General features: G+C 39.5%; 1 protein-coding gene across 16 annotated transcripts in view; it reads left to right on the plus strand.

Moving 5' to 3' along the window:
- LOC126272953 (uncharacterized) overlaps nucleotides 1-14211 on the plus strand; it is a 960200-nt gene that overhangs the window by 887397 nt on the left and 58592 nt on the right. For all 16 annotated transcript variants that reach the window (XM_049976256.1, XM_049976259.1, XM_049976258.1 and 13 more), the window contains one exon: nucleotides 3509-3644. In XM_049976256.1, coding sequence (XP_049832213.1) covers nucleotides 3509-3644 — 136 coding nt within the window. The remainder of the gene's footprint in view (nucleotides 1-3508; nucleotides 3645-14211) is intronic.

Raw genomic sequence — 14211 nt, forward strand, 5'->3', positions numbered from 1 at the left:
CAGAAGTTAGGTATGTTGTTGTTGTTGTTGTGGACTTCAGTCCTGAGACTGGTTTGATGCAGCTCTCAATGCTACTCTATCCTGTGCAAGGTTCTTCATCTCCCAGTACCTACTGCAACTTACATCCTTCTGAATCTGCTTAGTGTATTCATCTCTTGGTCTCCCTCTACGATTTTTACCCTCCACGCTGCCCTCCAATGCTAAATTTGTGATCCCTTGATGCCTCAAAACATGTCCTACCAACCGGTCCCTTCTTTTTGTCAAGTTGTGCCACAAACTCCTCTTCTCCCCAATTCTATTCAATACCTCCTCATTAGTTATGTGATCTACCCATCTAATCTTCAGCATTCTCCTGTAGCCCCACATTTCGAAAGCTTCTATTCTCTTCTTGTCCAAACTAGTTATTGTCCATGTTTCACTTCCATACATGGCTACACTCCATACAAATACTTTCAGAAACGACTTCCTGACCATTAAATGTATACTCGATGTTAACAAATTTCTCTTCTTCAGAAACGCTTTCCTTGCCATTGCCAGTCTACATTTTATATCCTCTCTACTTCGAACATCATCAGTTATTTTACTCCCTAAATAGCAATACTCCTTTACTACTTTAAGTGTCTCATTTCCTAATCTAATTCCCTCAGCATCATCCGATTTAATTTGACTACATTCCATCATCCTCGTTTTGCTTTTGTTGATGTTCATCTTATATCCTCCTTTTAAGACACTGTCCATTCTGTTCAACTGCTCTTCCAAGTCCTTTGCCGTCTCTGACAGAATTACAATGTCATCGGCGAACCTCAAAGTTTTTATTTCTTCTCCGTGAATTTTAATACCTACTCCAAATTTTTCTTTTGTTTCCTTTACTGCTTGCTCAATATACAGATTGAATAACATTGGGGAGAGGCTACAACCCTGTCTCACTCCCTTCCCAACCACTGCTTCCCTTTCATGTCCCTCGACTCTTATAACTGCCATCTGGTTTCTGTACAAATTGTAAATAGCCTTACGCTCCCTGTATTTTACGCCTGCCACCTTTAGAATTTGAAAGAGAGCATTCCAGTCAACATTGTCAAAAGCTTTCTCTAAGTCTACAAATACTAGAAACGTAGGTTTGCCTTTTCTTAATCTTTCTTCTAAGATAAGTCGTAAGGTTAGTATTGCCTCACGTGTTCCAACATTTCTGCGGAATCCAAACTGATCTTCCGCAAGGTCCGCTTCTACCAGTTTTTCCATTCGTCTGTAAAGAATTCGTGTTAGTATTTTGCAGCTGTGACTTATTAAACTGATAGTTTGGTAATTTTCACATCTGTCAACACCTGCTTTCTTTGGGATTGGAATTATTATATTCTTCTTGAAGTCTGAGGGTATTTCGCCTGTCTCATAAATCTTGCTCACCAGATGGTAGAGTTTTGTCATGACTGGTTCTCCCAAGGCCGTCAGTAGTTCTAATGGAATGTTGTCTACTCCCGGGGCCTTGTTGCGACTCAGGTCTTTTAGTGCTCTGTCAAACTCTTCCCGCAGTATTGTATCTCCCATTTCATCGTCATCTGCATCCTCTTCCATTTCCAGTACATCGCCCTTGTATAAACCTTCTATATACTCATTCCACCTTTCTGCCTTCCCTTCTTTGCTTAGAACTGGGTTTCCATCTGAGCTCTTGATATTCATACAAGTGGCTCTCTTTAGGTATGGTAAGGTAGGTAAGTTAGGTATGTAGTGTGTATTTTTGTGGATGTGTTCTTACACCTTTCTTATATACTGGAGTCACTTGCACTTTTTTCCAGTCGCTTGGGACTTTGCACTGGACGAGTGATTCAAGATAAATGCACGCTAGGTAAGGGGCCAGAGCCATAGAGTAGTCTTTGTAAAATCGAACTGGGAATCTAGCCGAACCTGATGATTTATTTGCTTTCAAATCCTTCAGTTGTTTCTCTACACCAGACATGCGTATTACTATGTCATCCATATGGGAGATTGTCCATTGGTCTAATGATGGTATGTTTGTATGGTTCTCCTGTGTGAACAATTTCTTGACTGTGAAATTTAAAACTTCAGATTTTGTTATTGTGTCTTCAACTACCACACCAGACCTGTCAACAAGGGTCTGAATTGAAGCCTCAGACCCACTTAGCAATTTCACATATGACCAGAATTTTCTCACATTCTCTGGCAGATATTTTGCTACGGTGTGACGGTGGTAGTTGTATGCTTCACACATAGATCTTTTCACAGATGCATGATTCTCTGCTAAACTTTGCTTGTTATAATTTTTGCGTTCCCATTTGAACTGAGAGCGCAACAGCCTCTGCTTTCTCAGCATCCGCCGAATTTTGTTAATAAACTATGGTGGATGTTTTCCATCCATTATCCACTTACTAGGCACATAACTCTCCAGACCACGATTTATAATCTGCTTAAACTTTGCCCATAATTCTTCCACATCATTCTTACTGGAACTAAGGATGCCAGTTCACTGTCTAAGTGAGATGTTAATAACTGCTTATCTATCAAGCAAATCACTCTTCTAGCCTTCTTGACTGATTTATTAACTTTCATAACCACAGTTACAACAATGACATCATGACTGCTAATCCCCTTAATATAGAAAACTCTCAGGCCTTTTTACTCTGTTTTTTATTTCTCTTGTTATCCACCCATTTTCCAATGTACATAGCATCAGTAAGGAAACTCAAGATCTCAGACTGTTTTATGTTTCTGCAATGTACTGAATGTTGGTGATTAGCCTGAAATGGAAACAAGCAGTTTGTTATGAGACAAATATGTTGTTAAACCAAAAACCAAAGATTTTTCATACCAAAATGTGACTACATGAATTATTTGTGAAGTTCTAAATAATCAACTTTGTCATCTTGTACAGTCTGCAGTTGAAGCTGTAAATAACATTCATAATTACAAGAGAAATTGGAAAACTACATGTAGTAGCAAATTTTTCACAGTAACATAATGTCAGTAGCAGATGGGATTGTTTCGCCTTCAAGATCACGTTTATCAGTAATCTCAGTAAAGCAGCCTTTTATGATCATGTGAGAAACACAACTAATGCAGCCTAGTGAGCCCTATTTGTTATCTGAAATTTCATTTTTAATACAGCCTGATTTGATTTCGTTAACTGAATACATCAGTGTTGGAAGGCAAACACTAAAAGATAAATTTGTCAGCTTTGCTTCATATCTACCTGAAAGCTATAATAAACTACTCCCATTCCCACAGAAACAGGCAAAGATTGACAAAAATAATCAAAACTAGTCTGCAAGGAATGTTCTACTACTTTTGATAAAATTATGCATGAAATTGTCTTGAATTTTGGATGCGCTCACTATCCATAGAAGAAACGGAGACAATGAAATTTGTGTTCATGTGTATTTTACCTCATTGTTTTCTCATACCTTTCTTAAATTCATATTTAGAATTTTCTTGTTTCATGTGTGTCTATTAGACAGTGACTTATTTGGTCATTTAAAACCTTTTCTCAATCTAACAGTCGACTGTTCATCCGAGTTTGGCCAGAAGGACAGTGAATATACAGAAGATTATGATGCTGTAACACGGCGCCAGATAGATAGTTTAACAAACCTGAGTGAACCAGAGTCAACCACACCTCCAGTGCCAAAACCAAGGTACGCTGCTACTTTCATAACATTGAAATTAGTAATTAGGACAAATTATGTTGCATATTATTTGTATAATTACCCAAAATATGTATTACTGAAAACAAAGAAAAAAATTATTTTTTAAAATAACATTCAAAATAAGAAGTCTCTCTCCTACTGATGAAATGGCAATATGGACAGAAAATTTCTCTTAAAAATAAGCAAAAAGCAAGCAAAAACATGGAGCAGTCAGAAGTAAAGGTAAGCAGCCAAGTAAATAAACCAACATCAAAATTCATTCTGCTAACCAGAATGTGCAGTCCCTATCAAATGAAGTTAGGGAAATGGAAATACTGTTATCACATGAATTTTAAGTGTGATTTATACACGTTAGTGAACACTGGCTAAGAGGGGATGTGGTAGCACTTATGGGAATCGGTGACTTTACCTCACCATCAGTTTTCTGTAGGAAAACATCTAGTCATGGAGGAACATGTATATAAGTAATAGAAGACATCCAACATCATTGCTTATGGTTAATTGAAAACCATTAATAAACCTCATAGCTTTTTTCTGCAGTATTTGTATTTTATTTTGAGTTTGATGGATCTTTGATGTGAATGAATTGCTACGATGAAGACATGTTACATTACTACAGTAATAACCATATGTAAATGATCATGAGGCTTACACTGTAAATCATGTGTAAACAGATACATGAGGTTCATGTAACAACACTGATTGTAGTAGTAATGATGGTTACACAAACAAATTATGAGGCTTCTTTTCTAATTCACACGAAAAGCAATCTGTCAACAACTGGTATACCAGTGCTACATTGTCATTTCCTATAGGAATGCATGAAATTAAACACATTTCAGTAATTGTTACATATTGTCAAAAAATTCCTGTGAGGAATACAAAGAACTATTCAAAAGATAAAGTTTTAGCTGTCTTTTTGAATTTAGTACTAACACCAGACTGATTTAACATGAACTGGAAGTTTATTGTATATTTTTATGCTTGAATAATGCACTCATTTCTGTACCATGCTGAGATTTTTTTATATATTTGTGAAGATCATGTTTACTTCTTGTATCATGATGATGATATTCACTGTTCGTTCTGTAAAATGTATGATTATTGTCCACAAACCATATTAGTGAAAAAATGTGCTGGCATGGCATGGCATGGCATGGTGAATATCCCAAGTTGTTTGAATAATTTTTTGCCAGAGCATCTAGGGTGCACTCTATCCATAATTTTGATGATTCTCTTCTGTGCAATAAAGATTTTATTTGGTTGTGACTGGTTTCCCTAGGACACAATAGATGAACAGAAATATCCAATTGTTTCAAAGTCACAAACACGTGAAAGTGAGTGAATGGCAAATTCTGCCAAATTCAATTTCTTTCATTGGTCGAATGTGAACAGTGTTAGAGTGTTGTTAACATGTAATCCCAGAATTTGGAAGACTTAACTTCATCATCACATTTCATTTCAGTATTTTCCAGTTTGTTGTTTGCTATTAGAAAGTGAATGAATTAAGTCTCGTTAAACATTGAGGGACAGACCATTTGAACTGAACCAATCTAGAGCTTCTTTGAAGATTGCAGTTTGTTACTTTGTCTATCATAATGGTTGTGTCATCTGCAAAGAGTGTAAAGTGTGCTTTTTGTGTGATACACCATGGAAATCATCAATAAAGATCAAGAAAAGTAAGGGCCCTCTGTGAAGCAAAGTGAGGAGCTACTTGATTGAGAAGTAGTGGCTCCAGTCTCTTAAACTGACTTATGGCTGGCAGAGTGGTGTGCTGACCACATGTTCCTCCATGTCCGCATCCAGTAACACCTGTAGGTTGAGGATGACATGGCAGCTGGTTGGTACTGTTAGGCCTTCGTATTTTCGAGTGGAGTGTAGTTTAGTTTTAGTTTTAGTTTTAAGGGACCAAGCACCGAGCTCTGTAGTACTCTACATTTTATTGTGCCCCAGTGAGATCAGTATTATGATCTCATGCACGCAAGTAGAGTCTCCTCACAAAATAAGACCATATGACACTCCCCTTTGTTAAAATGAAAAATATGATGTTCTAACATATATTTCAACTGCACAATCAATAAGTCATTTTAACAAATACATTACTCAAGACAACTTACCAGGATAATTTATCATCTGAGTACACCCTTGAAAATGGCACGGCTGTGATCTGCTGGGCCGATCTAAACAACCTAAAACTGATACATGACAATAAACTGCCTGCTTCCTACAACAGTGGTAGATGGGGGAGAGGTTATAATCCGGACCTCATCTTCGTTAGCCATCAAGTAACGTCCCAATGCTCAAAAGGAGTTTGCTCACCAATACCAAACACCCAGCACCGTCCAATGATGTGCCAGATCACATCTGTTGTTAAACCCCATAGCGTACCTTTCCGCCGTAGGTACAATTTTAAGAAAGCAGAATGGTCAACCTTTCAAAACCTCATGGAAGATTCTGTAAACAACCTACCACCTGAACCAAGATTCTATGACAATTTCGTGAATGCTGGTGTTCCAAGCAATTGATCCCTAGAGGATGCAGAAGCAATTATGTTGAAGGCCTTACGCCAGAATTAGAGGACCAGTTGCAGCAATAACTGACACTGTTTGACGCAAACCCTCTATCCGCGGAAACTATCACTGCGGGCGAGCAGCTAACCGAGTCACTACCTAAAACCAGGAGAGAGAAATGGCTGAGGACAATAGAGGAATTGGACCTGAAAAGGAGCAGTCAGAAAGCCTGGACACTCCTTAAACGTCTCAACAATGACCCGACTTTCTCTCCAGGACATGCTCCCGTCACAGCCGACCAAATAGCCCACCAGCTTCTCAAGAATGGGGAACCCGACACCAGAATCAGGAAGTCGGAGACCAAAATAGACAGGATTGAACACCAAGAAAATTCAACTCTGACCACCCCTAGCACAATGGCAGATCTGGACAAAGCCATAGCGAAATGCAAACTAAGGAAGGCCCCGGGCCTGGACGGGATTTTTGTTCAACAGATTAAACACTTTTGTCCCAACGTTAAACAATGGCTACTGAAACTGTTTAACAATTGCATGAAAACATGTCAGATTCCCACAATCTGGAGGAAGGCTAAAGTTATTGCCATTTTAAAACCAGGCAAAAATGCTGATGATCCCAGAAATTTTCGACCCGTATCACTTCTCTGCCATATTTTTAAAATCTTTGAAAGAATACTCCAGGATCGCCTCTCCAGTGCCATAGAACCCTACCTAATCTCCCAACAAGCAGGTTTCCGCCCAGGGAAAAGCACTACATCTCAGGTAATTAACCTCACGCAGCTGATTGAAGACAGCTATGAGAAACGGAAAATAACCTGTGTCGCCTTTGTAGACTTGATAGCCGGATATGACACTGTCAACTTACGTCTGCTAATGAAGAAGCTGTATGCCATTACCAGGGACTTTAAATTCACATCCACAGTTAGAAGTCTGTTAGAGAACCGTAGGTTCTCTGTGGAATTCCAAGGGATGCATAGCAGGTGGCGGGCCCAGAAAAATGGTCTCCCTCAGGGCAGCGTACTGGCACCCTTACTTTTTAACATATACACCAATGATCAACCACTGCCAGCTAGTACGGAAAACTATATCTACGCCGATGACTGTGCTATGGCCGTACAGGGTGACTCCTTTGAGGATGTTGAGACAAAGCTCACGGAGGCACTAGACATGCTCTGTCAGTACTTCACTGACAATCAACTCGAGCCGAACCCTAGCAAAACACAAGTTTGCGCCTTCCATCTCCGTAACAAGCAGGCATCCCATAAGCTGCGTGTCTTCTGGAAGGACACACTTCTCGAACACTGCGTTAACCCCAAATACGTAGGAGTAACTCTAGACAGGGCTCTGGCGTATAAACAGCACTGTATTAACACCAAAATGAAGGTGAGTGGCAGAAATAATATTCTTCGGAAAATTACGAACTCCTCCTGGGGCACAAAGCCAGAGGTAGTTAGGACCACAGCACTAGCAGTTTGCTTCCCAGAAGGCGAATATGCAAGCAGTGTCTGGTACAACTCTACCCACGCTAAACGGGTTGACATTGCTCTGAACGAGACCTGCAGGCTCGTCACTGGATGTCTGAAACCGACGCCAACAGACAAGCTCTACCATCTTGCTGGGATTGCACCTCCTGCAGTGTGAAGAGAAGCTGCAGCCTATAGTTAAAGAGCGAGGGCTGAGATGGCAGAGAGCCACCTCCTCCACAAAACTCAGCCAGCAACCAAACACTTGAAATCTAGATGCAGTTTTCTCAGAGCAACCGAAGATTGTAGCGACCAACCTGGATCTAGGGTGGAGAGGTGGAAGCGGTCGGGAGAAGGGCACTGGATGGAACCAAAGGAAGAATTGGCACCAGGTTATGATGAGGACTGGGTGGTCTGGAGATCACTAAACAGGCTACGCACCAACACTGCACGGTCAAGAGATAACCTTCTGAAGTGGGGATATTCTACTACATCTAATCTCTGTGACTGTGGAGAGGTGCAGATGACCCAGCACATGTATAACTGCCCTGAATGTCCTTCACACTGCACTTTAGAGGATCTGATGTTGGCAACCCCAAATGCTGTCGACGTAGCCCGCTTATGGGCCAAATGCCTATAACATGTTGTTTCTGTGCACACACACACACACACACACACACACACACACACACACACACACACACACACACACACACACACACATATATATATATATATATATATATATATATATATATATATATAACAGAAAGAAACTTCCACATGGGAAAAATATATTAAAAACAAAGATTCCAAGACTTACCAAGCGGGAAAGCGCCGGCAGACAGGCACATGAACAAAACACACAAACACACACACAGAATTACGAGCTTTCGCAACTGGCAGTTGCTTTGTCAGGAAAGAGGGAAGGAGAGGGAAAAATGAAAGGATGTGGGTTTTAAGGGAGAGGGTAAGGAGTCATTCCAATCCCGGGAGCGGAAAGACACCTGTCCTTTTTTTCCCCTAAGGGAAGTCTTTCCGCTCCCGGGATTGGAATGACTCCTTACCCTCTCCCTTAAAACCCACATCCTTTCATTTTTCCCTCTCCTTCCCTCTTTCCTGACGAAGCAACTGCCAGTTGCGAAAGCTCGTAATTCTGTGTGTGTGTTTGTGTGTTTTGTTCATGTGCCTGTCTGCCGGCGCTTTCCCGCTTGGTAAGTCTTGGAATCTTTGTTTTTAATATATATATATATATATATATATATATATATATATATATATATATATATATATATATGCCTGTAATTAATTTTTTTGTGTGTGTCATTCATTTTTTTATATTCCTGTATCCATGGTGCTTCTGACACGAATAAAAAAAATATATATATACCCTGAAATCTTAACATAATTTGGATCATTTGAGGGAACTTGACTTTTAAGTGTATAAACCATCTGATGACTTCTGTTTTCATCTAGCAAGAACCCATTTGCTCTAAATCAATAGCATGCTTGAGCAACTGCTTTATCAACACAAGCTATAAGGCTGCCGAGATCATCATTGCTGTGAAAAAAGATGCGTTATCTGGATCTACAGTAGTACTTTACTGGATCTGATAAATAAAGACAGGCCATTAGTCATTAAGGAAAGGAAAGGGTTCAGCACAGATCCCTATGGAATACCTACCTTAACTTGTTCTATACTAGACGTTTCTTTACCAACACAGACATCATGCTTACGGGTTCTGTAGATAGGATCTCTAATCTCTGATTGCCCAGAAGTCAAATTTTTCCTAGAAGTGGTGTATGCCCAACACAGTCAAGGGTCTTATTTATATCACAAAAGGTGACTTGAGCACATTTTTGAAGGAGGCGTTTCACTACAGAGTCTATAGTATCAATAATTTTAATAATGCCCAAAAGTGATGAAAATTTAAGGGCTTATTTACAACTTTCAACAGGCATGCTCTCATTACATCTCCTAACAGTTGTGTGTGTGTGTGTGTGTGTGTGTGTGTGTGTGTGTGTGTGTGTGTTGGGGATTATGGGCGCTCAACATCGAGGTCATCAGCACCCTGCTCCTAACAGTTACCAAAGTGTCCAGAATTGCTACAGATCTGGTGTTCATAGATACAGGGAAATATTTATAAAAAAGTAGAAATATGGATAAAGCTTTCAGTGGTACAGTTTAAAGAGTCTGCAATATAGGCCACTGCTTTTTTTGCTGAATCATAAATAACAAGAAAATGAAGACATTTGAGACCTCATAACTCAGAAGACTTCAGGCACTCATAAAAAAGAAACATGGAATGATTGTGAAACTGAGGGTACAGTGAAAAATTTGACATGTTCGTGGAAATGTCCTCATTATTTCAATGTTTCATTTTTTAATTAAACATCAGAAACTAAAACCTGATAGAAAAAATGTAGTTTGGTTGACATCAGTTATTAAAATGTGAGGAGCATCAAATATAAATGGGATTTTTGGTGCTGAACATCAACAGTTGGTAGGACTGGCCCCGCACTTCTGCTATGCATAGACGGGGCCATTAGAAGTGAGGAGAGCGTGCTGTTAGATATTGCCCGCTGTTTTGTCAGTAATGCTCACGATGTCTGAGCAACATGTGCACCCCTCCATTGCAGCATGTGCACCCCTCCATTGCAGCATGTGCACTCCTCCATTGCGCAATGCGTAATTGTCAAATTTCTTGCTCATACAGGAGTTAGAGCGGTGGAAATTTGCCGAAGATTGACATGTTCGGTGATGAAACATTATCAAGGATGAGTGTGTTTGCCTGGCACAAAAAGTTCAAGGAAGGACAAGAACATTGGAAAATCAGCAACATAATTGCCGTACTCGGGCCAGCATTACAGACAAAAACATTCATGTGGCTAAAGACATTATTGACGACGATCGATGGGCGAGAGTATCACAAATTGCAAAAAACTGTTGGGATCAGTTATGGGAGCTGCCAAGCAATCATAAAAAATTACCTACAGTTCCATAAACTGTGTTCCAGATGGGTCCCTGGACTTTTGACCGAAAATCGGAAGTTGAGAGGTTTGGAGGTCTGTCAGAGGCTTACAGCAAGGTTTATGGAAGAAGATGATGGATTTTTGAGTCGGACTGTCACCTGTGATGAAACATGGGTTCACCACTACACTCCAGAATCCAAGCAAGCCAGTAAGGAGTGGCAGAGGAAAGGGGAAGTAGCACCAGTGAAAGCCAAGACTCGACCCCCCCCCCCCCCCCCTTCCCCGATCAGTGAGGCATTTTGCTGATTGATTTTTTGCATGAGCGACACACACTCAAGGCTGCTTACTACAGCAAACTGTTGAACAAGGCAGGAGTTGCATATCGCCGCAAAAGACGAGACCAATCGATTCGACATAGGTCATCCTCCTCCACAACAAGGCGCATCAGAGGGGCACCTGAGGTTTGGCTAAGATCATAGCCTACTGGCCGCAAGCAAGTAGTAGAAATACTATTTCACAAAAGCAACAAATTAACCAGTCACTATTCTGAGTGCAAAGAAGTACAGGGTGTCCCAAAAAGAATGACCCAGTTTTAAACAGAATCATTTATTAGGAAGAAGGGCTTAACACCAACAAATCACATACTAAATGACTCAGAAAAGACAGTAGTTTATAAAAATCCATCATAAATGTTCAATCTGTTCTCCATTGGTTGCACGGACGAATCTAGCTAATAGCCGAATTCACCCCAAACTGAATGTAAGGTGTCTTCTGTCACTGAAGCCACAGCAGCTGATATTCTGGTTTCTAGTTCATTAATGTCACTAGGTAAGGGAGGAATGTAAACACATTGTTTTACATATCCCCATGGGAAGAAATCACATGGTGTTAAATCAGAGGACCTAGGAGACCAAGTGTGTAAAGCCTGCTCTTATGGTGCTGTACGCCCTGTCCGACATTGAGGTATGTTGGCATTGAGGAATCTGCGCACATTGTTGTGCCAGTGTGGTGTTGCTCCATCTTGCTGATAGATGACATTGTCAGAGTCAAGTTGTGGGAATAATTAGTTCCGTAGCATTGCAAGGTATGATTGTCCTGTTACGGTTTCTTCCTCAAAAAAGTAGGGTCCATAAACCTTGCTTTGGGAAACAGCACAAAAAAACATTTACTTTTGGTGAATCACATTCATATTCAATTGTTTCATGAGGATTTTTGAGCCCCCATATACACACATTATGACAGTGAACCTTACCGCTAATATGGAAAGTTGCCTCATCGCTAAATATCAACCATGACAAAAAGTGTCGTCTTCCATGTCCTCTAGAATAGCATTGCTTAAGTCCACTCACTTCACTTTCTCAGAATCTCGAAGAGCTTGTACCAGTTGTAATCGGTATGGTTTGAGGGCTAAATGATGCTCTAACACATACCACACTGTCGTGTGTGGTAACGCAATTTCTCGTCTGCAACACCGCTCAAATGCTCATCGGATTTGTTCCACTGTTTGTTCAGGAAAGAGTGGCTGGCCAAGACTTTTGACTTTATGGAGGCACCCTGTTTCTTCAAACTGTTTATACCACCATCAAATGTTCTTTGGTGATGGTGGTTTAGCACAAAATTGAATAAGAAATGCCCACTGAACTGCGATCAGTGATTGAGTACAACTAAATTCAATAACATAATACGCCTTCTGTTGCATGAACGCCATATTGTGAGAGACTGGCTGCATGCTTCAGGTCAGCACTCGTAGCAACATCTAGTGGATTTTTTCTGAAACTCTAGACCCTGCCGATTACATCTAGTGCTGTTTCAGTTTGGGACACCCTGTGTTGTGCTACAAGGTCAATATTGGGGCTCATTCTGTTTTTGATCCAAGTAAATGATCCAGCATTAAATGTACACTGCTGCAACACTATTCAATTTACAGATGATACAAGCATCTTAACCAGTGATAAGAGGGAAGATATTCTTCAGCAAGCACTATCAGAGGCACTGAGTGTTATTTTGAACTGGTTCAGCCATAGTAAACTGATAATAAATAAAAATAAAACAGTAGCACTAAATTTCCATAACATCAAGAGAAATAGTGAATAGGACATAAAAATTCAGATGTCAGACATAGATATTGTAAGTATGGCCAGTACAAAACTTATGGTGGTCTGGCTCCAAGGCAACCTTAGATGGGATAGACACACTGATAGTACATTTAAAAGATTAAGTACCATGTGCCATTTAATGAGAGTGTTTGAGTATTGTTGCCATAAGGATTGTCTGATGGCTAATGCTAATATATATTGTACCCTAATATATGGGATCAGTGTCTGGGACAACTCATATCCAGCCCAAAACTCTTTAGGGTGCAATAATGAATGGTGAGAATTCTGGCAGGAAAGAAGAGCAAACCCTGCATATGTCCCTTTAAGAACATGGGAATTCTTCCTCTTCCTACAGTAAGATTACAAAAGAAATTAGCATAATAATTGACATAAAATTCAAAGCAGCATTGAGAGGATATTTACTTATGCACTGATTCTGTAGTTGAGATGAGTTCTGTAGAAAACTTCTACCAATATTAAGATAATCAATATTAAAGTTTATGAATCAGTGATTCAGTTGTGATTTCTCCTTAAAGTTGCTACATTTATAAACTACCCCCCTCGAGACTGTTAGGCCCTATTATTACAAATATGCACATATCACAGTTTATTTGTATTATGTATATTCAACTGCAATTATCTATTTAAATTCAATATACTTACAAACATTTACATGTCCAATACCTAACATGCTTGTATTGTACATGTTACAGCTCCTGAATCATAAAAACCGTGCAATACAATACAAAAATAAGAAATTTCAACTTTGTTCCATTTTGTAATTCTGCACACAAGAAGAACTTTAAGGGGATATTTTGTATGTCCTATGCCGCCATTGTTAAATTATCGAATTTTGTGACTCATTGTCTTGGAAACGTTTTAAGATGCCAATTTACAATTTTCCATAGTTATTGAATGCACATTTCCAGATACATTGAACTAGAATTATTTACTAAAATTGTATTGTGGGGCATGTTATCTTTTTTTCTTCTTCTTTTTTTTTTCAAACACTCAATTTTTTGACAGACTTTTGTAATTAAATGAGCATAAAAACAAAACAACTCAGGATATTTTAATTATTCTAGTTCCATATGTGTTTAATCTCACACTTGGCATGCTGTGAAAATCTCATGTCTCTACCATCAGTACTTTTTTACAAAACGGATCATGTATTGCAAAAAAATGTTCAGAGATTTTGAGGTTTAAAACGTTTTCTGTTACAAATTCTTATACAGACTTACATTTCTGCATCTTTTATGCACTAGAATTGCCCTGGCCCATAGTCTGTGTCTTCTTCAGTGTCACAACTGCCCAGTGCATGCCACCAACTTTTCCTTCTTGCTTCTTTTGTCATTTGCTGAGCAGCTAACTCTGCTTCATGTGCACTAAAGTCATCCAGTTCCAACACTCCTTTAGCTGTGTTCTGTCCAAATCTAACCCCTAACTTCTCCAGAACCTTAAGTCTTTCATAGTTTCCACCATTAAAAGTTATTACA

The sequence above is a fragment of the Schistocerca gregaria genome, chromosome 5 (genome assembly GCF_023897955.1).
Source record: "Schistocerca gregaria isolate iqSchGreg1 chromosome 5, iqSchGreg1.2, whole genome shotgun sequence".
NCBI lineage: Eukaryota > Metazoa > Arthropoda > Insecta > Orthoptera > Acrididae > Schistocerca > Schistocerca gregaria.